Source organism: Cydia fagiglandana, chromosome 18, assembly GCF_963556715.1.
Source record: "Cydia fagiglandana chromosome 18, ilCydFagi1.1, whole genome shotgun sequence".
Lineage (NCBI taxonomy): Eukaryota > Metazoa > Arthropoda > Insecta > Lepidoptera > Tortricidae > Cydia > Cydia fagiglandana.
Genome location: NC_085949.1, coordinates 14,211,104 through 14,238,372, shown reverse-complemented (window position 1 = coordinate 14,238,372; position 27,269 = coordinate 14,211,104). Strand labels below are relative to the sequence as shown.

General features: G+C 36.6%; 2 protein-coding genes and 2 long non-coding RNA genes across 6 annotated transcripts; 2 read left to right on the top strand and 2 right to left on the bottom strand.

Annotated features, from left to right (window-relative positions):
* Positions 1 to 5,558: 5,558 nt before the first annotated feature.
* LOC134673188 (uncharacterized) lies at positions 5,559 to 18,421 on the bottom strand. Of its 3 annotated transcripts, XR_010099425.1 has the most exons (4): positions 17,942 to 18,421; positions 15,413 to 15,601; positions 6,163 to 6,257; positions 5,574 to 5,632 (listed from the first exon to the last, which is right to left on the bottom strand). It is a non-coding gene; the product is annotated as an uncharacterized LOC134673188 (long non-coding RNA). The 3 variants fall into 3 exon arrangements; XR_010099423.1 differs by lacking the exon at positions 6,163 to 6,257 and having other exon boundaries at positions 5,559 to 5,632; positions 17,942 to 18,417; XR_010099424.1 differs by lacking the exon at positions 5,574 to 5,632 and having other exon boundaries at positions 5,639 to 6,257; positions 17,942 to 18,419.
* A 69-nt stretch (positions 18,422 to 18,490) lies between these two features.
* On the top strand, positions 18,491 to 19,504 carry LOC134673174 (H/ACA ribonucleoprotein complex subunit 3). Its single transcript, XM_063531129.1, has 3 exons — positions 18,491 to 18,619; positions 18,724 to 18,766; positions 19,257 to 19,504. The coding sequence occupies exons 1-3, from the start codon at positions 18,566 to 18,568 to the stop codon at positions 19,352 to 19,354; spliced, it is 195 nt and encodes a 64-aa protein (XP_063387199.1). The 5' UTR covers positions 18,491 to 18,565; the 3' UTR covers positions 19,355 to 19,504.
* Positions 19,505 to 20,159: 655 nt separating this feature from the next.
* On the top strand, positions 20,160 to 22,621 carry LOC134673111 (anaphase-promoting complex subunit 2). The gene has a single exon (XM_063531048.1). It carries the CDS (start codon positions 20,264 to 20,266, stop codon positions 22,592 to 22,594), a length of 2,331 nt encoding a protein of 776 aa, XP_063387118.1. The 5' UTR covers positions 20,160 to 20,263; the 3' UTR covers positions 22,595 to 22,621.
* Positions 22,622 to 22,665: 44 nt separating this feature from the next.
* Positions 22,666 to 24,155, bottom strand: LOC134673112 (uncharacterized). The gene is made up of 2 exons (XR_010099418.1): positions 23,893 to 24,155; positions 22,666 to 23,728 (listed from the first exon to the last, which is right to left on the bottom strand). It is a non-coding gene; the product is annotated as an uncharacterized LOC134673112 (long non-coding RNA).
* Positions 24,156 to 27,269: the final 3,114 nt, after the last annotated feature.

The window sequence follows — 27,269 nt, the reverse complement described above, 5'->3', positions numbered from 1 at the left end:
TAAATCAAATGTGTTATTTACCAATCCGTCAAGTGGACGGAAACTGACACCGGACGGAAAACTGACGCACTTACCCTATTTAGCCGGTACAAAAAATCAAAATATCTCACAACAGTTGACTTTGGTTTTCGTGCTTTTTCCATAGAAACAATTAATGTTTTTTTTTTAAAAAGCTGCACCCGTGACGGATATATGTAATATGCCAAAAAATCACAAATAATTCGTAGTATAACCATCTGCGAGAATATTACGGTTTGTTATTAAATAAAACACACCTATGTGACGTCCCACAGGTAAAGGTACCATATGGCGGTTGGCGCTTACGCTATTATTAACGCCGCTCCAATATTATTGCGGCGCCATGCGACGTAAGCGCCAGCCGCCATAAGGTACCTTTTGCCGTGGAACGTCACCTATATTCTTGTCCAAATACTAAACGGTTCGTTTTTTTTTAAATAAAAAATACTAAATATGTAACATTTGACGTTTTTTGAGTACCAAATCTTGACATCCGCATCCGCATCCGCGGATGTGAGGCTTTAAATATCCGCATCCGCGGATGTCATAAAAAATCTGCATCCGCAACATACCTGGTTCGCATTAAGGCGACCCTCATCGCACATATATGTCTTATTGCTCGTTTTCGGGCCAAGTCTTGAAACCAGGACCTAACATTGGTTACGCGACCTCTTAAAAGGTGTTCTTTCACTCAACGCGGTGTGTTGTTAGGTCTTTCCATGAGTTGCAGTGCTTTATTGTTAAACGCAATCATATTACGCTTTACGCAGTCTTTAAAGCGGAGTAATGACGTCTTACGTTGCACTTGCCTAATAGCACTGTCCATTCGTTAAACATGCCCTAGCCGCCGCAAACGTCTCTGTTTGAGTAGCGCGGTCTCAGATTATAAGCGCGGTGATACTAGGAAGCTTAGGGATGGGGTTATTCCCACTAGTTACCACCAAGTTGTTACCAGTGGTAACTACTGGGAATTTTTTTCCCACCTTTTACCACTGGTAACTACTGGGAATAAAAATTCCCAGTAGTTACCACCAACTCGGTTTAGTGGTAACTACTGGGAATTTTTATTCCCAGTAGTTACCACCAAAATTTTGTTAAGAGTTAAATACTAATAAAAACACTATAAATAGTGTAGTATAAATATATAGAGTAATTTAATAAATAATTATAAGTTGATTAGTGTTTTAGTAAACTCCCTTAAAAGTGACCAAAAATATTGAAACAGTTTAACCGGTACTAGTACAAAAACTATGATATATGCACTAAAGGATAATTTTAATAATCCATTTAGATGATTTTTCAAGTGATTTTATTAGGTAATTCAAAATAACTCTATTTATACTATTCATACCTACTGTTTTTATTAGTATTTAACACTAACAAAGTTTTGGAAGTAACTACTGGGAATAAAAATTCCCAGTAGTTACCACTAACCCGAGTTGGTGGTAACTACTGGGAATTTTTATTCCCAGTAGTTACCAGTGGTAAAAGGTGGGAAAAAAATTCCCAGTAGTTACCACTGGTAAAAACTTGGTGGTAACTAGTGGGAATAACCCGCAAACTCCAGCGCACTTTCGTTGGTAACCAGTAACCCTGTCTTTCCATGTTATGTTTAGTATACCATACCTACCTACTCCGAAGGCAGCGCACGTGGAAGGTGTTAATTAAGTCTTCGTTCCTGATTAGCTTACGACGTCCAGGTTTCGGCCCCCTACAAGAGTATTCTCTAAAGACACAAGTTTGGTAGACAGTTATTATGGTCTTTGTCGTAAGGTGTTTGTTATTCCATACGAGTACTCTTGCATATAGCCCTTCGGTTTGCATTATAAGAATTCAGCTGTGACCCAGTTACACCTATACAAACTCTTTAGATAGAAATAGGTTTTTTTACCTTTTATTTTAGCATAGGTTTTTTTTAACGTAGTAGTTCCCTACGGTAAGTACCCTAAAAAGGGCAGCAAAATTAAGCCTACCAAAAATAAACGAAGTATTAAACACATTGGCTGCCCACCATCCTTCACCTAAAGTGTATCTCCCACGCCCCTTACAAATTTAGTGATCCCAGCATCTGACTATACATTTATTACTGAGGTCAATAAAGAGGTACTTAACGAGCTTTCGATTCCACTGGTGATGCTCATGGGCACACAGAGAAGATTACGTGATCCCAACGGTGATGTTCAATGTTCATGGCAGCCAACGTGTTAAAAGATTAGCCTGCCAGGCTTTCCAGTTATATTAGGCTATATTGGTGTGCATATAAGTGAAACAACGACATATGTGCAACGTCTTGTAATATATTGATAATGATAGTAAATATATTTATGGAAGCATAGATTAAGTACATTTAATGTAGGCAATGACTAATGACATTCATTTATACAAATTAATAATAAAAATATCATTTAAAGTATATAATTATGGTCCTATTTTCCCGCACTAGTGCGTAAAATAGCACTTTTCGTGCGTATGTCAAAAGCTTAAAGGGCCATGTACTGTAAAACGTTGTACGATACACGTGCGAATAGGTAATTTGCAAATCGTGTGGATTTAAAACACTCCCTTCGGTCGTGTTTTAATTTATCGCCACTCGTTCGAATTTCCTCTTTTCCGCACTTGTATCGTAAATAACTATTCGCCGCCCTAGGCCCCAGGCCCTGTATAGCCGCCTCTTTCAATAGCACTTGAAAGAGGGTTCTATGAGGTTCATGTTGTTCTAACTAAACAGTGATAGTGATACGTTTCAGCATTAGAACATTATATTTTTCACCACACCTACTCGGAAAGGCTTTCTTAGCACTTCAAAAACTGATAGCAAAGTTGCATTTTATTCACATGTGAGGCAAAGTAATCAAATGCAAATTTTGAGTTGTTTTCTTATGTTTGCTGGTAGAACTGACTTTTATGATGATTTTGGATGATAAATATTTAATAGGTAACATTAATTTGGATTTGATTTTGTTTGATATTTTACATTTAAGTAATATTTGCTTCGGGTCGGTGTGGTGAAACATTTTGTGTTTCACTCGGGAGCAAATTTTGTTTAACCCTCGCGCTTTGAAACCCTCGCAACGCTCAAGATTCCATTTTTTTAACCACTCGCTACGCTATCGGTTCAATTTTGGAATCTTTCGCTTGCTCGGGTATCAATATTAGCACGAGCGATTGAACAACAACTTTGCCCCCGAGTGAAACAGATAACTATTACTGCGGGGCGGGGGCGCGGGCGGGCGCGGGTGGGGGGCCTGACGACAGGGCTGTTGACATGAATCGCGAATATATAACATGTTATATGTTTACCATACCATAATATTAGAATGCTGCAAGTGTATATTTGCAAGTGTAAATATGCTTAACAAATTATTTAAAAATATTAATCAATAATTATCATGATAGTATTAAGGTTTAAATCTATGTAACGGCTCATACGAGTTAACATGTTTTGGTAATGTATTTAGGACGATCGACCACCTCGATGTAGACGAGTTGAATCTTAATACTATCACGATACGGGATACGGATTTAAAGGACATTGTTGCTTTAGCACGTGGCTAGGTATAATAGAGGTAGGTACGGGAGCTAAACCGCCCGTAGGTATAAAAGAAATAATGGTTTTTGTTAAAAGCTTAGGGTCTTAGGCGTAAAAATAAGGCATAGGTATATACTATAATAGTAGATGCAAATAATCCAATTAGCTCCAGGATGGTAGTGTAATATGTGGTTCGTATACTTCGTATGCGTGCATGTGCCTCCATCAATTGGTTGAACAAGACAGATTCGAACTGTCGACCTCCGTCTGTGGTGATGTGAAGAGCATCAAGCATGCCAAACCGAGAAATCTACCAAAACCAAACCAATCTACTAAAAGTTTGCAAAGCTCACCGTTTCTACTACTGTTTTAACATTGTTCTATTGATAAATTACTTGGCTATCGGCTACCATAGTATTTGCGGATTCCTGAATTCGACGCCACTTTTATTCTACACGTCGTGAAAAATATTGCGGCGTCGATTTTGGCGTCCTTTGTGTGACGTAACACAAAAAAAAACACATACATTTTCTTCATTTTGTGTTACATTCTTTCATATTTTTGTGAATATTCCATTGTGTTACCTACACTTTTTTGCAATTCACTCGTTTACGGGTTTTACTAGTGCTGCACTCTGGCAACAGAACATTGTATTCTCTATCGCCATAATTTGTGACGTTTTCAACCAAAAGGTTAACATTGTCGGTTGTCGACGAGGCTGATTTCAAATTGAAGCTTTATGGAAATAGCGCCTTATTGACAACAGATAATAAGAACCCATTTGGTTGAAAATGATACATTTGTCCCTATTAACATAATTTAGCCATAATTTCATGAAAGCATTTTTCAGCTTTAGATGTGCATATGCAGTCATGCACATCTAAAGCTGTAAAATACAGACTTATAATTCGAAATGTAATAAGTGACTTAGGAACATATTCCGATTGATGAAACTTTAATTATTCTATGTGCGGCAATTAGCACTGTACGTAAATACATACCTATTTCGAAAATTTAACCGGCCATATGTAAGTACTTACTGCAACTACAAAACGTTGTGCGAATAGTTAAGGTGGTTCGCTTTCCATACAAAAAACAATTGCGTTATATTAAGTAATTACACACTATTAGGTACTTATGTAATTGTTTTTTTTGTATGGAAAGCGAACCACCTTAATTGCCAACGAGAGGCGATAAATTGAAACACGATCTATAGGTCAGGAAATGAATGCTCAAAAAACGTTGTAGAGGGAAATGCTAGGAACACAGTTTTTGGCTCCGTAACTTTGTTTGGACTATAACTAGTCTACCCCCCAGCACCGGGGCTACAGCCGGGGACTTTTGATATGTTCACCTCCTAACTAGTCCAAACAAAGTTACGTAGTCAAAAATTGTGTTCCTAGCATTTCCCTCTATAACTTCTTATTGCTTGGCCTACTAAGGGAGTTCTACTTTTCGAACATGTATGTTTGGGACTGCTTCTAACTCGACCTAGCAGAGATACTATTTTCTTGCGCATGATTGCCAGAAAACTTCTAGCTTCGCAAAACATGCCAGATGCACTACATCTACGAGGTAAGCCCAACAGCATTCTGAATGCATTGTTATACTGCACTTTTAATGCATCGTAGGCTCGCTTCGTATAGTTAACCCACAGGCCACTCGAGTAAAAGGAATGGCAATATGCTCTAAAGAGCGTTGTACCTTGACATTACTGATATTATTAACATAAAAGGTTTACATTTGCTCCATGTGAAGCTGTTGGAGGAAAGAAAATAATAAAACTCATGAACTTTCCTTTTCAATATTTTACTGACAGGTGAATAGGTTCTAAAAATGTAGTGCAATTTCCTTTACCTTCGTATTTTCACGGATACGTCCGAACGTCTCATATATGCTACTTGTATTTCAGTCAATACAAACAGTACTGAGGCGAGGTTGACTAAAGTAGCTTTTATACCTAACTATTCGTAACTTCCCCTGCAATTGGCGACTCACACGAAGACGTCAGTCGCCCGAGGCGCGTGACGCACGTCCGGCGCCGGCGACTCAGCAGAGACTCATTCTGGCTGCTTGTATCAGCTCCTGAAATTTGAGAATAATTATATTTAGAATATTTGTTTAAAATGATTTTATCAGTGCAACATGAACTTTAATTCACTTTCATAACTTTCCTGGCTTATTTTATATAGGCCCTACATACATAGATGTCGCTAGAAATAGGTACGTAACTTTTCTGAAAACCTAAATGTTAAATGTTTTAAAATTATGCCTGCTTATATGACCTTGTATTATCGTAGTTTATATAAACTGATATGTCGTTTTTACAAACACTCCCTCAGTGGACTTGTTGTACAAAGTAGCAACAAAGGTCTTTCAAATTCTGAAAGTGTCATTACGGGATTGTCCATATGAGTATGACACCAACGAAACGGCCAAGCCGTACTGTTTGACCAAGATGTTGGCTTTATACTGTTAGAACTTATAAAGTTAGGAATGACAGAGTAAAAGTCTTGGTACCTACTACGGGATCTGATAACTTTTTTAGTGTAAAAGCTTTATGCAACTAGTCTTGGCAACACTTTACATTAAATGTTTTCGTGGGTTGTTCTAACCTCAAAAGTAGTAAGGTTGTCTGGAAGAGATCGCTTTTTAGCGATAAGACCGCCTGTTGTTTAATCTCTTCTTCCTGTATTATTTGTATTGTTTTCTGTAATGAGGTGTGCAATAAAGAGTATTTGAATTGTATTGTAGTATACTGTAATTGAGGTAATCTGAAAAAAAAACCGGCCAAGTGCGAGTCGGGCTCGCGTTCCAAGGGTTCCGTATATTACACAATTTTTAACAATCAGTGCCGGATTAAGATATTTTGATGCTTTAAGCATTTCTAGACCATGGTGCCCCCTCTCCCTAGGGTCATCAAGATTACATTGATTTTTTTTGGTAAATTGAGAGAAGTTCAATGCCGCATTACAGCTGAGAATGGAAATCAGTCACATCATTTTATCACGAAAATTGACAGTGCCGTTGCAGTAATGTTGCAACAGAGTACCTAATACTGCTGCAGTCGCCACCCGAATGTCACCTTTATCATATCTAAGAAAGTGATTGAAACGCGAGCGAACCGAGCGCGAAAATTTTTCGATATAAAAACGCAATATGATAGACAGTTGTACATTTTTACTTTTAGTATGGAAATCAGTCACATCATTTTATCACGGAAGTTTTAATCATTTTTTATCATTTTATTTGCGATAAAAAAGGTTATATACAAGTTGTTTCTGTAAAATTATACATTTTTAAGTCCCATCTTTCTTAACTGACTATGCAGAATGCCAATTTTAGTGTAATATATACCTAACTTAACCTACTTAAACTAGTTTAATACAAATTAATTATCAACAACAATAGAAATAAAAATACACTGTCAATTATGAAATAATAATATATCATGTATCTATCTCAAACAAAACCACTTCAATTAACATAATTTAAAAACTAGATTGTTGATTTACAAGGTATTCATTAATAGAATAAAATGTCGAAGACAGCAGCCATTGAAAACGTGCTCTTTTAAATTTACTATTGGGCAATTCTCTTATGTTGTTGGGTAACTTATTAAATATATTGACACACATAGCATAACAATTTTTCTTAAAAGTGGCAGTTCTTTGCATTTTATTTATGACCAGCCTGTTAGTGTTCCTAGTATTTCTTAGGAATACTTCGTTGGCTGTTTTAAACAGGTCTATATTTAACCCTTTGACCGCCGTTGTCCGGTATAGAAGACAACGATAGAACGATACGCTGGCGCCGTCGTCTTGTATACAAGACACAAATTAAACCACTGAGTTAATGTGAAAATAATAACAATTGCAATTTCATTTACACTCGTGTTCATATTTAAGGTCTTTGTTTTTTCATTTATTTGCTTTTTAAGCTGCTATATAAATCCCTTCTTTTATAATAAGGCATTTAAAAAAATTGCTCCAATTTTCAACATTTTTCATGTTCCTCGTCGCCGTTGTCTTGTATAAAAGACAGCTAGGGATGGGAATGTTAACTCGATATGGGAATTTTTAAAGTAAATATAAAGTCAGAAATATGTTTTTATCTAAGTATTTGAACACTTGTTAATCGCCAATTTTTTTCAACGAATAGTAGGTAACTACTTACTAGAATACGTAGAACGAGAGTCAGATAGGCATAACTATATTTAAAGTTCAGGTAGCTTCTTTAGCTCTATAAAGTAGAGTCAGACAAGTAAATTTGCCATTGTAGATTGTGGACTATTTAATTGCAGAAGAGATAAATAAAAAAAATAATTGATGTTATTTTATAGCTTAGTGGGAAGGGATACACCGCAGCGACCGCTTCGCACAAGTGTGGTACAGGGACATACCTGTTTATCAGACTTTACTTTTATTGTTATAACATTGAAGTTAATGTGTATTTTTTTTGTAACAAGTCGTTGAACGTTTTTTTGGTAGAGTTTACCTATAGATTAATGTAAACCAAACTGAAATTATAATGATAGATTCTAATTCCGGAATAATATCTTCACTCATTAAAAATTCAACCCACGTGTAATTTTCACTAAAACAGTTCCGGTATATTGACTTTATCGACACATGATGCGCAGCTTTAACGTTACGCCAATAAAGTTTACGTACCGACAAGCGCTTACGCCGTTGACCTAGAGACTATTATTACTTGATCCGCGCGGAAACAGTCCTTGTCGGTCTGCATTGCGGGCAGTCCATGGGCGCCGTTGTCTTGTATAAAAGACTTCTCGTACAGCCTAGTGCGGCGATATCACGTCTTGAATCGACATTGTTTAGTGGTTGTTTTTTATGTTAAATCCCTATATTTTAAACATTTTCGGGTGTAAAACATATGTTTAATTTTGGCAATTTGGAATGAAATTAAAACAGGATAAGAACAAAGCTAAATTAAAAAGATTTTTACCAAATTATTGTAAATATCGATATCACTATTTGCAATCCCTAAACTTTTTATTAGTTGTTTACTTAAAATTTGCTCTGGCGTGTGAGTGAGCGTCTTTGCGGACTAGGTCCGGCGGCCAAAAGGTTAACTTAACTAAGTTGACAGTACTTTGCAACAGAGTAATGTTGCTGCAGTCGTCACCCGAATGTCACCTTTGTCATACCTTAGAAAGTTATTGAAAAGGCGAGCGAAGCGAGCGCGAAAATGTTTCGATATAAAAAACGCAATTTTACTTTTAGGCCGAACCAGGCCCGAATCCTGGCATTTTGGTGCTCCCCCCTGAACGTGGTGCCCTAAGCACGTGCTTGTTTTGCTTATTGGTTAATCCGGCACTGTTAACAATGTATTTTTTATGTGAAACGTGAGTGAAATCTAACACTTTAAACTCTCGCGTTTTGTACATATATTTAATTACACAAACGGGTCTATCGCGTTTGAACGCGCGTTTGGTTGGCGTTTGTGGGTTTGTTGGGACGTCAGTCTTTCCGTGACCACAGCTAGTGCAACTCAGCTGAAACGTCGGAATTAAAGGTAAAAACAATGAAATTATATCGCGGTAGACCCGTTTGTGTAATTAAATATGTGATTGAAATCTCTTTAAAAAATCCGTAGGGGTCGGATCTAAAACTGTAATTAAGTCCGACTCACGCTTGACTGTACATTTATAATAGGTTTTCCTGTCATCTATAGGTATAGACCTATTTTATGTATTTTTTTCAAAATTTTAGACTTAGTAGTTTCGGAGATAAAGGGGGGGGGGGGCGGAATGGTCATTTTTTGCCTATTTTCTTGAATAACTTCTAAACTGTTTATTCGAAAATTATAAAAAAAATATATTTGAGATCCTTACAATAAGCTCTTTAATTTGATATGTAACATGATATAATTTGAAATTTTTTTTTTTTATTTTTTTCATTTACCCCCCAAAAGTGGCCCCCATGTTTAAAATGACAGCGTTTTACACAAAAATAAAACGCTAATTAAATAACTTACCCTATTCGGAACCTAATAATAATATTGAGAGTGGCAACTCTTGTTGTCGGTCGTATTGTCCTTTTCTAGCATATACGTCCCTCTCTCTCCCACACTCCCACCACACAGCAGTTTGCTTTTTGGCGGTTGTCGCAAAAACAAATTTCCAACTCATTGTCTCAAAATTATACATATTTACACCAGGCAGGATTAAAACTTTAGGTTCCGAATAGGGTAAGTTATTTAATTAGCGTTTTATTTTTGTGTAAAACGCTGTCATTAAACAACTGTACCGCTATTCGGAACCTAATAATAATATTGAGACGTGTTTGTTATCGCCTGGTGGTGGGAAGACGCCAAGCCAATGTGATTATACATGTACTTATTATGTATATGTAATATTATTATATTATGAGTGTTGAATTAATTATGCAGTACACCCTTTATTTTAACACCTGTGAGGAGAGAGGTATTTAGTAAAGCATACAATTTGATATTCCATTATATTATGACACTAACTTAACATTTTATATACGTACTTAATGTACTTATAAATGTTCAAAAAGAATAAGTGAGTCACCACAAGGGTGCTATACTTAATTACTTAAATGTATGTGAAAACTAGGTAAAAGAAGATGTGATAAGTCAGTCTACTCTTCAAGGAGCATACACATCTGTTATAAGGAGTAATGTAATTCAAGTATGAAAAGATAAAAATAATAAAGTACTAGAGTAGTTTTTATTTATATGTATGTCGCAATTATTATCAAATTTGATAATAATTATCTATAATAGTAAAGTAATCAGTTGCAGGAATATAACAAGGACAGGACATTTCTTATTTCCAGAATCCCTCGGGCTTAAGTAGACGAATATTTTAATTATTCGTTATATCACTATCACCACAAACAGAGTTAATAAAATTAGGTACTTATTGAAATGTCATTGTCATAGGGTATCATTAAATTTATTTAATGACTGTAAGCCATATACTTGGTTATAGGTTATAGTTATAGCTATAAAATGCATTTAACCCTTTTAAACGCTTTACTAACGAGAACGCAAGTCAGTGTACATAAATAAACCTTGCTTAAAAGTGTGAAGGTTACTATGAGAGCTTAAGCCACAACACTCATGTGTTCACTGCGCTGTGGCACTGGTTATGAGTATGACGCTTTGTGGTGTTCTTGTGTAGAATTGCTACAGAACTTTATCAATAATATTTGCAGAGTCATTCTAATTAAATTCATGTTTAGCTATCATAACCTTAATTTTACTCAAAAGTTTGTATATATGTAGTAAGAGTAGTTTCTTAGCGGTTTACTTTATCTGGTGCCTGCTGGTAGACATAAGCCTTAAAACTTTATTGGTTCTGACCGCTAAAGTGGCATAATTTCTGTAAACTATTCATAGACATTGCTTAATTCTGAATATTCAGTTTTCTCTATTCAGTGTGTAAATTATAAGGAATCAGATACTTGATTCGAAACCCTAGCTCATCGCATAGGTGCTTTTAACCGAAATACTAATTTATGTGCTTATTTCGTGATTTTACATTATTTGCTGTGGGAAACCAGGGGGTTCCCTACAATTTGCCGGGCGCCTGTGGCCCCAAAGCCAACAGCGCAGAGACCCTTTAAGAAGGAGCTATTTTATCCAATGCTAGAATCAACACTTTGTCGAATCTATTAGATATTTAGGTATACTTATCCTCCTTATGAACTAAGGATAATTGTTACTTGTTTATATTTCAATAATAGCAAGATTGTAAATTATTTTATATTCTGAAATATAATAAAAATAAATAAATAAATAAATATTATAGGACATTCTTACACAGATTGACTAAGTCCCACAGTAAGCTCAAGAAGGCTTGTGTTGTGGGTACTCAGACATACATATAATAACATATATATAGACATAGGTATAATATTACTTAATTTGGGCCAGTGTACTTTTGTATACTATATCTCTGGCCTACTACCTACTATAGGTTAGTCTAATAACATCCCGCCTCCTGGGAGGCAATATACAGAGTTCTTGGATATATATTCACGATATCGCTAAGTGTGTGGACCTAGTTTTCCGACACTTGACTGCATGAAATTATTGTGTACATTTTTTACAGGTCTCGAGCAAGAAGGGTACCTATATATAGGTTGACGTCCTTAACTTGTGGATTTGGTAATAGGAGCAAGACACAGACGGGGTGTAAATTAATTGATCCACCATGTTTCAAGAGATTCATGTGCATTGATGCCTTCAAGTTACACTGTACAGACAGACTATATAACTCTTTTGCAGAGTTTTGCCAACATATTATAATAAATGACTGCATTTGTTTGGGTGTACTTGTTCCACGACAAAAACATATTTATATATATTACAATGTATTTTTGAAAAGTACTCGCCTTTTAAAATAGTTTCGCCTTTTCGCAAGGCTTGCTGCTGTTTCACATTGTGCAAAGCAAACAGTATCGCAATGCTATAATTTTGTATAAATTGAGAACTATAGAGGGTCATGCCCTAGACGTGACCGCCCAGAAGTTATACTAGAATCGTTCTTGCAAACCATTAAGTCACTGTTTATTAAAAACCTTATGACTGGGTACATTACATTCCACGGTGGGTACATTTGTTAAACGTATAGTATCAAACTATGACGAATAATGATAAGTGAATTAAGTGATAACAATATTTGGTCCGTGCATAGAAGCACGTGCCCTTGAGATTAGTGCATGGGTAGTTTAAAATAAACTTAATCTGTGCATAGGAGCACTTACGATCAAGGTGATTCGAATCCTCAAGGTTCACAAGGCAGACATAAGATAAGGGTGTAAAATAAAGCATTCATAAACGCCCCGTTAGGTCAGTTTTGTATATTTTTATTTCCAACATGCTTGTGCAGCACATGACAATTTTCCTATACCATGCCAGTCAGGGATATAATAATTAAATAGGTAACCTTGGTTATGTCGTGTACCTACATAGGTAGGTACTCGTAAAAATGTTAACTGAAAGACTAATAGTGCTCTCGAGGCAAATATAATTTATATTAATTTCTAGTCTGTCATAGCAGGCATAGACTTCAAAAGTTTTTAGATATTCATAGGGCCGCTAAACGGAACCCTTTGTACACCTTGAGCAGGCTGTTTGTGCTCTTGTAATTTTATTTTCACACCATGAGTGATATTAAACATAGCTTATTTCAGAATTGAACCGTAAGCTATGTTGTGTCGTGAGCTTAAGTGACCCTGATTTCATTAGAGTCCACAGATTATCCTTGGACCTTGGAGGATTGACCACACCTTATTCTAAATATCAATATTCTGCCTGGGCTTATGGTCGAATTTAGGTGACTAAATCTCTTAGTATTATCCATGCCACCCACGTTATGAGGCTTAGCGTCTCCAGACCACAATTTTATATTAGGGTGCAAAGATTTTTTCATCTTTAAAATAAAAATGAGTCGAGATAGGCCTGGAATCTTAGGTTATTTTATACCTATTATATTATAATTTTAGAAATGTTAATTAGTCCAATTTTGGGTTTAGCCAATAGGGTGTCCGGGACCCTTAAAATGGATTGGTAAACAAAAATGAAACCTCGAATAACGAAGCCTATTTCGACTGATTTTTACCCAGAACATTATTTTGTTAGAACCCTTTTCACTTGTCCTTTGTCCAAAAGGAGGTATTTACATATTCATCTTTGTTATATTTTTATGATTGTGGCCTACTCGCTCGCCTGTGTCATAACCATATCATTTAATTTCTGACATGCCTTGCGCAGGCTTATATAGGTTGTAATATCATCATCAATAACTTGATATCAGTTTGTGAATGAATCAAAGATTCTTTGGCACACCTTACGCAGGTGGAAACATGGCAGCCTTGCGCAGGCTTAAATAGGTACACAACATATTGGTTTCATCACAAATAACTTGACGTTAGTTTGTGACTGAATAAAAGATTCTCTTAGGCACACCTTACGCAGGTGGAACCATAACAGACATAGCTTAAGAATATCATTCAAATGAAGTTTATGGGTAATATTCCCTTAGTTGCGAGTTCTTCGCTCGACAAGGGGAAAGGATTTACTTTAATAGGCACTTTTAGAAAGTGTCATTCACGGTGACGAGATTTGCCATAACTAAACTTTAACTCTACAGTTAGCGAATATAATTTGAAATTATGAAGCAAACCATGCGTCTTCGTCAATGAATCATTCGAAACATTCCCATATCGTTAATGCCCTTTCAAGTCACAGGCTTCCGATTTTATTTAAAACGTTTACGAGTAGGTACAATTTATGCAGGTAGGTGGGTAGGCTTAAAGATTGACCGTCTTGTATGTACCTATAGTTACATATAGAATGAATAATCAAGTTATTCAAATCCAAAATAATACAAGCACATATAGCAACTACATGCAAGAGTTCTTTTAAGCTGTTAGTACCTGTTATTTATTTAAAGAGATACCTATCTACCTACATTTTAAACATTTTTTTTTTATCAAAGATCTAGTTGGAGAGATATAAATTGGTAGATAAGGAGTGAAATACTTAAGGATTTCCATGTCATTCTTGCGCAGAGCCATGCTAATTTCTCTCTTTATCTAGGCAGACTTAAGTTTACGTACTGCCGAAGTACTCACTTTCCACAAAAATAAATGCAATGCTTGCGATGTAGGTTTGTTCGTTACCTTGTGTCCCTCAGAGCGGAAATAGAAGCCCCGCGAAGCGTCGACTCCTAAGCGGGTACACGTTATTTATCAGCAAGTTTATTACCAAAAAATTTATTTTGCAATATTATATTTAACCCGGAACGGGATAAACCGACAAGTTGCTGATAGATACTTGGACAGATAAACCCTACACGTCTATAAGCTTCTACCTTAATACGTAGGTTCTACGTAACACGTATTAACTATCCGATCCTTTCGTATTCGAGAACACAAATCACTTGAAAACTGAAGGGTATGCCTCCACACATCACCATTTAAGTGTTATACCTAATTTCAACCGTTATTATAGACACACAAAGATTTAAAGTAATAAGTAAGAAGACTCAGAAGAGACTTAATGTAGGTATAATATTAATTAAATTCTAATGGTGACAAGTGCACGCTTTACCCGCTCGATGTGTTTTCTAACATTATGTGTTTTAGTATTTTCATTAGCATAGCCACGATGCGCGCAGGCAGCCTTTGAAAACTTACACATTACTATTCCGGATCGTTTTTATTTGCTAGATAGTTTAACGGACACTAAATTTAAATATTTATTTCGAACGGCAAAAGCCGTTACAAACTGTTTTTCAATATAGTCAGCTAAACTGAGGTACAAATTCAAAAACTCACCAGCAGTTTAGCTTCACGACCTTCCAGATGGAAAAACAGCAAGCCAATGAGTTGGAAATTTGTTTTTGCGACAACCGCCAAAAAGCAAACTGCTGTGTGGTGGGAGTGTGGGAGAGAGAGGGACGTATATGCTAGAAAAGGACAATACGACCGACAACAGAGTTGCCACTCTCAATATTATTATTAGGTTCCGAATAGCGGTACAGTTGTTTAATTAATTTGTTTACGTTACATGTCCATATTTGGGTCACAAACTTACATATGTGTACCAAATTTCAACTTGATTGGTCCAGTAGTTCCGGAGAAAATCGGCTGTGACAGACGGACAGACAGACAGACAGACAGACAGACGCACGAGTGATCCTATAAGGGTTCCGTTTTTTCCTTTTGAGGTACGGAACCCTAAAAAGGACTATAATTATTAAAATCATTTAAATTAATTAAGGTAAATGTGTGGAAGACTGTCAGGTAAGACGACAAGCTCTTTCAATCCTTCAACTCTTGCACTTGTGCATTCTCTACTTACAGAAGTTTTGTAGAGCAGAATAAGCGAATCCATGTAGATGTAGTGTAGGGACGCTCGGCAGGAAGCAGGTGGGCTGTCGATCACGTGTTGCGTTCATTCAGCCCAATTCCCTAGAGTTGGAGCTGCAGCTAGGTTACTGTCCCGGCGGCATTAAGTGCCACACCATTCTCCTCGAATCTTCTTGTTTTCCTGCAGAACAGAAGAACATCTTTAAGTTCGTTTTCTTTCAGTGTGTCTTTACCGAATGTATTATATCGCGGTGCCGCATACATGAATTACATGATAAGTTCGCCTTTGTACTAATGATGTGTGTTCTTTCATGTTTTATGTTTCTTTTTGTACAAGGACTATACCAAACAAATTTAAGAATATCCACAGATGGCTCAAAAACAAATGAAGGGTCCGGATGTGGTGTCTTCTCGGAGGACCTGAACATATACATCTCAAAACCCCTGGGTTACACTGGGAACACAATACGGGATTCCAAGCTGAATGTGTAGGAATAATGGAAGCTTGCAAAGCGATAAAAAGACGAGAAGTAAAACAAGAAAATATACTAATACTGTCAGACAGTAAATCAGTACTGCAAGCACTAGGTAGCTACAAACTTACATCGGAACTCATACTTGAATGACATCGAGGCCTCACTGAAGTGAGCAAAGAAGGCAACAAAGTAACAGTATAATGGATAAAGGGGCATAGTGGATCAAGAGGAAACGATGCAGCGGATGAACTGGCCAGGAAAGGTTCAGAAACCAGCTTCACAATAAGTTGTTGTTGTTGTTGTTGTCCTAAGGCACCCCAGAGGTGCAAAGGGCCTTCACAAGCTCGCGCCACGCCTTCCTATCTTCAGCGACCACTCTGGCCTCGCTCCAGCTCAACCCGACCGCTCGTAGTTCATTTGTGACGGACTGCTGCCAAGAGTGTCACAATAAGTACTGGACTAAAATGAACACCTGTAGGCAGACCAAAGAACAAAACTACAAGCTTACACCAAAATATTACTAAAAACACCCAGACACGTTTTACGATTACAGTGAGTTTTTTAATATTCCACTAGTAATTTAATAATTAATACAGGCGTGACATTTGTATAGTACCGATATAAATTACATTCTCATTGTTAATAATAATTTCGATATATTGCAAATTTTAACGATTAATTTTATTTATATAATTTGGATTATGTTTACAGGTATATGCACATAGAATACTAGACCAATACTAGTACTTATATGGAAAAAAAGACATGTAACAAATTGTTATCAATAAATTTTTCATTTCATTTCATTTCATTCATTTCATTTCATTTCACACCAACTACGCAAAATAGTAGGATTAATCACAGGTCATAACAGACTAATCCAGCGGTCGGCAACCTTTTAGCAGCCAAGGACCAAATAGTAGTTACCGAAGTTGATGCGGGCCGCACTTTGTTAATATTTATGACTTTATCAGACATTGTTGTTTGTCAATATTACATACAAAATAGCCTAGGAGGCACGCGGGGTGCAAGTGAGAGGTTCGCGGGCCGCTTGTTGCCGACCGCTGCACTAATCAAACAGCTACATAATATGGGTAAAACAGACAGCCCCATGTGCAGAGTGTGCATGGAAGAAGAAGAAACAGTAAAGCATATTCTCCTACACTGTAGGTAGAAGGTAGAAGTATACAGGAAACAATACCTAGGGACTCCGTGCACATTGAAGGAGGCAGTTAGCGACCTGAAGACACTGCTAGGTGTCATGGAGGAGCTGGGGCCACCCCATAAACACAATTTTTTTGCTCTTAAGTAGTAGTTTTTGATGGTGTTTGACCCATTGATCAGTGACCCAGTCTCAGTTTTTCTGATAAACAGCTGTCTTAATGGACTCACCAATATGTTTTGCAGAAACCTCCACCTTGTAGCATACACCTTGTTTTCTCAGTCAATCTCAATATAAATAAATATATTGGGACATTTTTACACAAATTGACCAAGTCCCACGGTAAGCTCAAGAAGGCTTGTGTTGTGGGCACCCAGACAACAATATAATTATTCAATATACAAATATCTGTCTCATCAAACAAATAAATTCCCTAACCAGGATTTGAACCCAGAACCATCAGCTTCACCGGCAGGGTCACTAGGCTAGGCACCCACTAGGCCAGACTGGTTGTCAAATATAACCAAGATATTCTTTTGAACAAACTGCCATGTCACTGCTGGTTTCAATCTGTGCCCTTCATAATCTACATACTTACTGCTGTCTGTCTCTCATGCAGTCTAAAAAAATTAAGTGTGGGGTACAAACTTTGTGTCGGTCGAAAGTCGAAACCCTCTTGCCTTATCTCCTGATCCACCTTTCAATACTGATCATCACTCAAGTAATTTTCCAAATTTCTGGGAATACTTCTAGCTCGAGACAGAGGTTAAATATGTGCCATAGCGGCTCCGCCAGCACCATGCTGTACAGTCCATACGCACGAGGGAATACCATGCGGACACGAAGATTTTTTTAGCTTAAGTTGTTGAATTGCGGCACTTACCTCCAACTTCGGCTTCTCCATTAATTAATATTTTTTCAGTACCTCGTACCTCTACTGAGTCTACTGTTTCTTTTATTAGAATTCATTTTATTGTATTTGTAAACCAACAAGTGTCAATACAATACTGTCAATGTCACTGAAAGATGGCACTAGAAAAAACCGATTATTTTTAAATTGTCAAGAGCTAATGTCAGAACGTCCCTACTAATTTTGACAGCTCCCTTAAAAAAAAGAATCTCTCTGGTTTTTGGCTTCCTATTATTGGGTCGTACATTATTGGGTCGGGCTTTCTCGACCTGTACCAATAATGCGCAGCCCAATAATTGAAAGCCAAGGGACTCAAATTATTGGACGCGAATTATGGGGTCGTACATTATTGCCCTGTGAAAAGAGTGGCTTCGTATTATCGCCCCGGACCAATATTGCGCGGCCCGAGAATGCTCAACCCAGGAATGTACAGCCCAATAATACGCGTCCACCATGGACGCCTATTATTGGGCTGTACATTCTTGGGTTGAGCATTATTTGGTCGTACATTAGTGGCTCCCGTATAGCACGAGTGCGCGTAAACTGCGAAATTAAAAGATATTACAAGATTAAAATTTCAAACCCATATCAATAACAATGTATCTCAGATATTTCTTGAACGAAAAAGGTGAAAGACAGTACACTCTGGCGGTAAGTGGTATTTTCCACAATAACACAACATAACCTAACTTACGTCTTTCTTTGCATGCGTTTAGTTTGATTGTATGTTAATTTAATATTCTTTAATTTTACAGACGTTGGACCCTACTGGAAAGCCAACCCTATCTGCCCATCCAGGTAAGGAGAGTTTTTTCGTTGTATGTCACGTATAACAATTGTAACAGTATACCTGTGATTTGAGGTTGTTAAGCTAGGTAGCTGTTAGAGTTTGGTCAAGCTAACTCCGAGACTCTCTTACGGGCTCTATGGAAGTAAAAGGCGCGGCTCCGCGTGCCGCGGCGGTGTGCAAACGGGACATTGCTATATAATCTTCATAGATCTATCTCGCACACACAGCGGATCCATTATTCTCAAAGGCAACTTATTTTAAGCTTCCAACCCTTATATCTATATATATCTCACTCTCACAAATAACCTCGAATGTATTTTAAATGTATTGGCTATTAAAAGTACAATTCTGCTTGTAAGTAATGTCCTTAAACTGTTAATAGGTTTTTTCAATTTTCCTACCTTATTCTGATTTTTATGTATATTTTATGTATCATAATTTTCGATGACTACAACTGAATATAAAAATCCTAAAAAACTAATATGTTTATTTTTTCAGCCCGATTTTCTCCCGAAGACAAGTATTCAAGACAGAGAATTATAATCAAGAAGAGATTTGGTCTCCTTATAACACAACAGCCAGAACCAATCCACTAATTTAGTTTAACAATAGATTTAAGTACTTTAATCTTAAGCAACATGTCTATTTTACTTTTAGACAGTGTAAGTTATATGTAACTTGGGAATATTACATTGTAACATCAAAATGCAATTTATGATAAGGAAATAAAACTTTTCAAACAAAAACCTATATGTCATTCACCCAAAATACCCTAATATTAAGTTAACTGAATCTTCCTGGATCCACAATCTGGCTCATCCTCCTGGCATGACTGCATTAAGAAGTATCATTGAATTCCCCATATTTAATCATTTTGTTCAATTAAGTAACAAGTATGCTAAAAATCTGTAAATAAAGAGTTCTCGAGTCTAATTGTGAATTAGCTACTTTCTAAAGAATAAAAAGTAGCTATACTTGGTCAAGCAAATCTTGTCAGTAGAAAAAGGCGGCAAATTTAAAAAATGTAGGCGCGAAGGGATATCCCATAGAAAATTTGAATTTCGTGCCTTTTTCTACTGACAAGATTTGCTTGACCGTCTATACTTTCTCGAGAATATAGTTGGACCAAAAAAAGTCTGCAGCGGATTTGATAGCCCACGCAGTGCAAGTGTCATTTTTACGTCATAATTTCATAGAAGTTTGACGTTTTAAATAACACTTTTACTGCGTGGGCTGTCAAATCTGCTGCAGACTATTCATGGTCTGACTCTATCATAATGGCCTTTTAGGGTTCCGGACCCAAAGGGTAAAAACGAGACCCTATTACCACTTCAGAATTAGTATCCGAACATACATTGTGTTCTGTCAAATCAGTCACTTGACAGTTGATTGAGTAGAATTAGTAGAAATTGAAACTGAAACTTCGCTGAAATCACTTGGTTTTTCTGTCCATCTGTTGTTCAATTAAACGAAAAGATAATAATATACAGACCTTTGTTACTAAAATGGCTCATAAACGAGCAGAGCTAAAAGTATATTGGAATAAGATAACCTATGCATATCCAATTCTCAACGATACATTGTTTACCGATTGCTCAAACGCCGAATACGATGAGATTCAACAAATCATTGTTGGTTTGGGCATTGCTGCTAGAATAAGAGATTTGGTATTGTTGCACACAGAGAAGTATGTGCGCCAACACATAACACCATCCTTCTGGGCGAAGTTTACTGTCGTTGAAGAGGAGGTGAAAGGATTCCAACTCTTCAAGTCAGCTGTGAACGACCTGTATGAGTCTGTCTCGAATTTTATGCCGATGCTGCGGCGACTGACCATCCTGAATAACGGTTGTTGTGATAATAAACCTATATTTGGAGAGAAAGATGTTATTTTAGGATTCAAGCAGCTTATACGGGCTACTTTGCTGTCACAACTGCCTCTGGATTTCCAGGTGATCATAAATCATTTTTATAAAATGTCTTTTAATGTTTTTGATAATGAAAACGAGAGTTCCGACATGAGTGAAGATGTTACATGTGCGGGATGTTCAAATGAATATTCAGAATGCAATTGTGCTTATATTGTAAAAGTATTTCATGACACCAATAGGAAATTAATGGAGTTGCAGTTGTTAGAAAGACTGACAGGGCAGGTGCTTACAAGCTTTATTCAGCTGCGAATAGACTCTCACATTCAGAAACTTTGCACTGGCACTGATGTTTCACATATAAGTGCACTGGAGAATTGGCTCGACACCACTGTGATGTCCTGGCTCACAAGGATATACTGTGCTGGATCTTCCAAGCCTCCCCCAGATGACAAAAATATACAGAATGCAATTCTGAAGTTTAAACAGAAGTTAAGCTACTACTTGTACCACAGTTATACTAAATTAAGAATAGACCAACTATTTAACATCATTATCATTGATTATCCAGACTCCCAGCCTGCAATAGACGATATTAAACTGTGTTTAAATAAGACAGACTTGAGGGCCACCTTATGTAAGAAACTCCAAAGTGCATTGGAAACTAGGCTGCTGCATCCCGGTGTGAATACTCCAGATATCCTCACAGCCTATGTGTCTACTATTAGAGCTTTGCAGCACCTTGATCCATCGGGGGTTATTCTAGAGACTGTCACCAAACCTGTCAGGAATTATCTGCGGAACAGGGAGGACACAGTGAGGAGCGTTGTCAGCAGTCTTACAGAGGATGGAGCTGGCAGCGAACTGGCAGAAGAATTAGCCAAATTTGCAACAGATGCTGATGGTGATCATGAAAAAGAAGAAGCCTGGGATGAATGGACCCCCGATCCGGTGGATGCTGATCCTAAAATTAATGCCAATGACAGGAAAGCAAGTGACATCATATCCATGCTGGTCAATGTGTATGGTAGCAAGGAATTGTTTGTAAATGAATATAGGACACTCCTAGCAGACAGACTGTTGGCTCAAAATGTCATAAACACAGAAAAAGAAATAAGATATTTAGAATTACTCAAATTAAGATTTGGAGAATCACAACTGCATTTCTGTGAAGTGATGCTGAAGGACATATCAGATTCAAAGAGAATTAATGCATTGATACAGCAACATAGTAATTTTAAGGCACTAAATGAGAAATTTACATCAAATGCTATGATTCTTTCTGCTCAATTCTGGCCACCTTTCAAGGATGAAAACTTGGAATTGCCTGATGAGATTAAAAAACATTTTGAAGCTTATACAAAGACATTTGAAGAATTGAAGGGTAGTAGAACTTTAAGTTGGAAGCCGCACCTTGGTAATGTAAATATAGAGATTGAAATTGGAGGTGAGAAAACTGACTTAATAGTTTCTCCGTTTAATGCCACTCTCATAATGCACTTCCAAAATAAGCCTGAATGGGCACTAGAAGAGTTGCATCAGGTCATGAAAGTGCCAATAACTGTTCTAAGGAGAAAAATAACGTATTGGCAGTCCATGGGTTTTATTACTGAGAAAAGTACTGACTTTTATGTGTTAGTGGACAGCTCAGATGCTAAGAAGTCTCAAGTGTCAGCCAACCAAGTACAAGAGATGATCTGTGAGGATGATGAGACAGAGAGTGTTATGGCATCAGCTCATGATCAGAGAGAAGGGGAGCTTCAAGTGTTCTGGTCCTACATTGTAGGCATGTTAACTAACTTGGACTCTCTGCCTCTAGACAGAATTCATCAGATGCTGAAAATGTTTGCATCTCAAGCTCCAGGCACTGAGTGCAGCCTGCAGGAGCTCCGACAGTTCCTGGACACTAAAGTCAGAACTCACCAGTTGGTGCTGCAAGGTGGCATGTACAAGTTACCAAAAACGTAATTAAAGTAACTATTTTGTACTTACTTATAGTTGTTTTTGATTTGTTATTCCATGAAAGAAAAAGACTTAAAAGTTTAACAAAAACTTTATTTTTACATTGCGTTAAATATAAAAATTTTGGTTACCATACATAATGTCTGTGGGTTAATATCTGGAAAACTTTTTTTTTTCTAAATTACGTGACATATTGAATTCGGGAATTCAATCATAATAATAAATTAGTTAATTAACAGTGTAAAAACCACCACATTTTAAATAATGTAAATAACAATTTAAATTAATACTTAGTGATTTCAATACAATACATACTTAAATCTTGTGTCAGTCTTAACATCTATAAAAATACTGATTAAAATTAGGTAAGTGGAAATAACAGGGCGAGGACAGACACTAGATATTTGAAATGGAATGCCTTCGGTTAAATTATACATCATATAACTGAGGCTAACTGTATGTGAAGTAAATGCAAGCAACATGAAAGAAATACAAATACATACAGGTTCACAGAATAATAAGTCAACATGAACAATATTTATTCCTTATATTTTAGCATTTCCATATGACAAGACAAGCTACCTAGTGTGGAATGTAGTTTTAGATTTTTTTTGTAATAAAAGCACCAATGACAACATCTAATACAAAAATAATAACATACCGAAAATTATTTCACAAACAAGCCAATAGAAGTAATAGAACATACTGAAAGCAATACCTAGATATTCTTAGAGATTAGTCAAAAGTCAGGAAGCATCAGATGGTAAACTAGAAAGAGTTAGAATACTCTTAAAACATATAAAACAAAGTAACACTACTATAAATAATAATACAATACATATTAGGCAGAGTAACCTCAAATATTATCAGTGTTAGACGGTGGAGGTTCGTTGTTCGGTAATCTACTATTTAAGGCAACATACAAGGGAAAGAAACTAAATGGAAATTTCAGTAAGGCAATTTTCAGTAGTAGGACTATATTAAATGAAAGTCCGTGAAAGTTCTGAGGAATTCGCAGCTGCGCCTTTTGGTACTTGAGGAGAAAACGCCAGCTCCATTGGCCAGCATTTATCTTGCTATCACTTAGCTCATACTCATGCGTAGACTCAAAACAACAACAGAACTGTGCTTTAAAAAATACTTAGATCAGATAAAACTAAATGTTCCATATAAGTACAGTCAACAACAGAGCTATGAATACAGGCAAAGTGTCAATAATATGTACAGTACTTTATTGCCTGTACATTAAGGTCGTGTATACATATTTTTGGCACTTTGTATGTATTCATAGCTCTGTTGTTGACTGTACCTACACGGTGGCCAAAACATAAGTGCATTCCCGTTGCGAGAGAGGTTTTGGGATTATACTGAGCAACTTTTACTATGGGACCAACTCCGAATTCGCGAAAAATGTTTACCCTTCCATAGAAAATGGATCAGCCAAAATATATGAAGCAGCCAATTTTTTTTGCACTGCACTTATTTTTTGCCCATCCTGTATTAAGAACATAATTTTCGTCAAGTACGCAACTCTAAGGCCCCCCCCACATCTAGCGTCTTTCGAGCGTCGGCGTCTGTCGGCGTCTGGTCAGCGCTATGCAGTCGACGTTGCGTCGAGCAGCGGCCATAGAATTGTAGACGCCGACGCTCGAAAGACGCCAGATGTGGGGGGCCCTAATGTGCAAATTAAAAGTAAAATTAGTAAACATAAATAATAAATTCCTATAATATAGAAACGTTAAAGCTCTACAACTAGTGTACATTATATACAGAGAACGTCAATGGAATGTTAAATGTTTGTTAAATATATCACGTATACTCGTGACGAATTTGAATACATGAAAAATATTTTACAAACATCAACACTACATATTTAAATGCGAGATACACTTCTTAAGCTTAATAATTAATTAAGTACATGAAAAATTCATTAAGTCCGCAATACTACTAATCTCTTATTGGACGAATAAAATCACTAAAATGATTTTCAACTTTTAGTTTTATAAATGTTTTAAGCAGAAATGTTATTTTATCGTTTAATAACATTTTTTATCTTGAGGCATGCATAATACCAAAGAGAATTTAGAATAGAGGCATCTCTTTGATAATACAAACACTACTTGATTTGATCGGCTCGAAGACAGGGCCGTAGGTCATAAATCTATACTGCAAAACGTAATTCAAGACCAAAAAAAGTAAACAATGTTACTCCTTTTTACTAGCGCGTCTTGTATTTAAGGAAAAATAATTAAATAAAAGTACTTTTTTAAATAGTAGGAGTAAAATTACGAATAAATAAAATATCTTAGCGTGATTATTTATCAAAAGGAATTTACTATTTTACAAACAAATTATTGCAATCGCAACATTGTCTTACTTTTTTTGGTCTTGAATTACGTTTAGCAGTTTAGTATATAACTGGATCTGGCATCTGGCATGAGGGGTGGGGGGAAATGACCGAACGGGATAGTCTTACTTATGTTATGTATCTTTCAGTAGGAGTAGCTGCGAAAGCGCTATTATTGTTTGTCTTTCACAGTCTGACATTATTTAAATTCCCGTCCGTAAATTTAGTATGTATTATGGTGGGCAACAAATAAATTCGACAATTTATAGTGTCGCATTGCGTATGTTTTGTCCCTCACGGAGGCACGCGTATACCACTTCTATAGGATTCTACCATCTATGCCGTAGGTAGATTTGTGCCACGCACGTTACGCGGTACGCGTTACGTATGTCTGCCGTGCTAACAACACATGTAGTAATCGCAGTTGAAAAAACATGCAATTGTTTATCTTGTCCTCTTTGAATAAGTTCTTTATTTAAACGATGTTTTTCGTGCAAGTACTGCACATGCGATAAGCAGGGCAGATGTACGTTATGCTGGCAGAGCTGTTATTACGGGTAAGGCGGAAGAAAAATATTCATAGACTTTCGTTATCTACTTCTTTCGCTCTAACTAGCGATATAAGCACATATAACAAAAACTCGATTCTCGAGGCAGAACGTTGACGATAGTTCTTGCCTCATAGGTCCACTCGCTACGGCCCTGCTGAACGCGATCAGATCAATCATAGTTGCTTTCTGATTTAATTTCTCACAGAAATCTCATCCAAATTGACACAAATGGTTACCTTTTAAATCACAGTGATTTAAACATATAGCAAAATAAATAAATATATATTTTGTGCCACAGATCTCAATACACTAGCAATCGTCGTTACTTCGAATATATCTAGTATGTGCTTCTTATCATGTTTTAATATTTTAAAATACCTAGATATTAGATAATAATTATAAATTAAGCTCATACAATGGGTACGCCTAGGTGACGATTTGCAAATCTCATTATAACGAGATGACGTCTATAATACAGCCCTATGCTTATTTTCTTATGTACTTACAACGTTTTATCCTACAGTTTGTAGATACGAGCTCTTCGAAGTAGTGATGACATATAACATCATAATAATAGGCCTGAATTTTCATATGCAAGTAATTTCAGGCGGGCTAAAGATCATGTTATAGTATACGTGCGTGTTTGCTTGTTCGAGCCGCACACGCACAAGTCACGCATTCGGTGTGCCGTCTCTCATAAGGATCTGTATACATACGCATCCAGTGTGCACATGCCTTGACAGTGTTAGTTTAATCTAAAACTATGTAGTTTTTAAGTGATAGTGAAGATTTTGGACATGCATTTGGGAACTTGCCCATTTTGACAACGTGTATTCCTTAAAAACCGTAACAGACTACCGCACCGCACCGCGACCTTGGTGCGGTCAAAATATCTCTCGCTCTAACTTATAGCTGCGTCCTTAACGCACGTACGGTGACCACTTTACATACTACAGTTCGTTTTTTTAGCATTAGAAATAAAGTAAACAATCTTGATGTGTCTTTATATTGAAAACACATTTTAAAAATAAGTTAGGGCAAATATCTAACAATTACGAATCTGATACGATCATTTATATTCTTCTGCTTTCATAAGTAATAATTACTGATTTTTAAAAAGCGTTTTTCAATTAAAAGACATGTCAAAATCGCTTACCTTCTTTCAAGTTCTTTCTAATGCTAAAAAACGAACTATAAATATACGTGCATCGCACCGCACCAAGACGCGGTACGGTGCGGTGCGGTAGTCTATTACGACTTTAACAATGGAAATCAACTTCATTCAAACAGGGTGAGGTAAAGTACTTGTACATATATTGTGGTGTTGGTGTTACATGCAAACGGCACAGAACGAACGACCGGCGGTGCAACGTGCAACATTTACAGGACAGGCTGTCGGGACACTCTGTTGAAGAAATGAAAGATTGTGTCATTTAATTATGCCTATGTAGCATATTATTAGGCCTATTGTAATTTGACAGTTGTTATAAAATGCGCGGCGGATAGAGTTAGTGGTACAGGAAACAGTGAGTAAAAAACATATAAAACACAATAAAGCATAACACATTTTAGTATATAAGTTAGTGCTTATTGTTAGAGTATTCAGCAAAGCAACAAAGAGGGATTAACGTTTAGCCGTCCAGACAACGAAATATTCAGTAAAAATATAATTCAATTTAGAATGAAATGGGAGACTTATTTATAAGCTTTTGGGTGGCTAGAGTATAAAATTATCAATTTATTAGGATTAAACAAATTTTAATACATAAAAAAAAAACTGGCA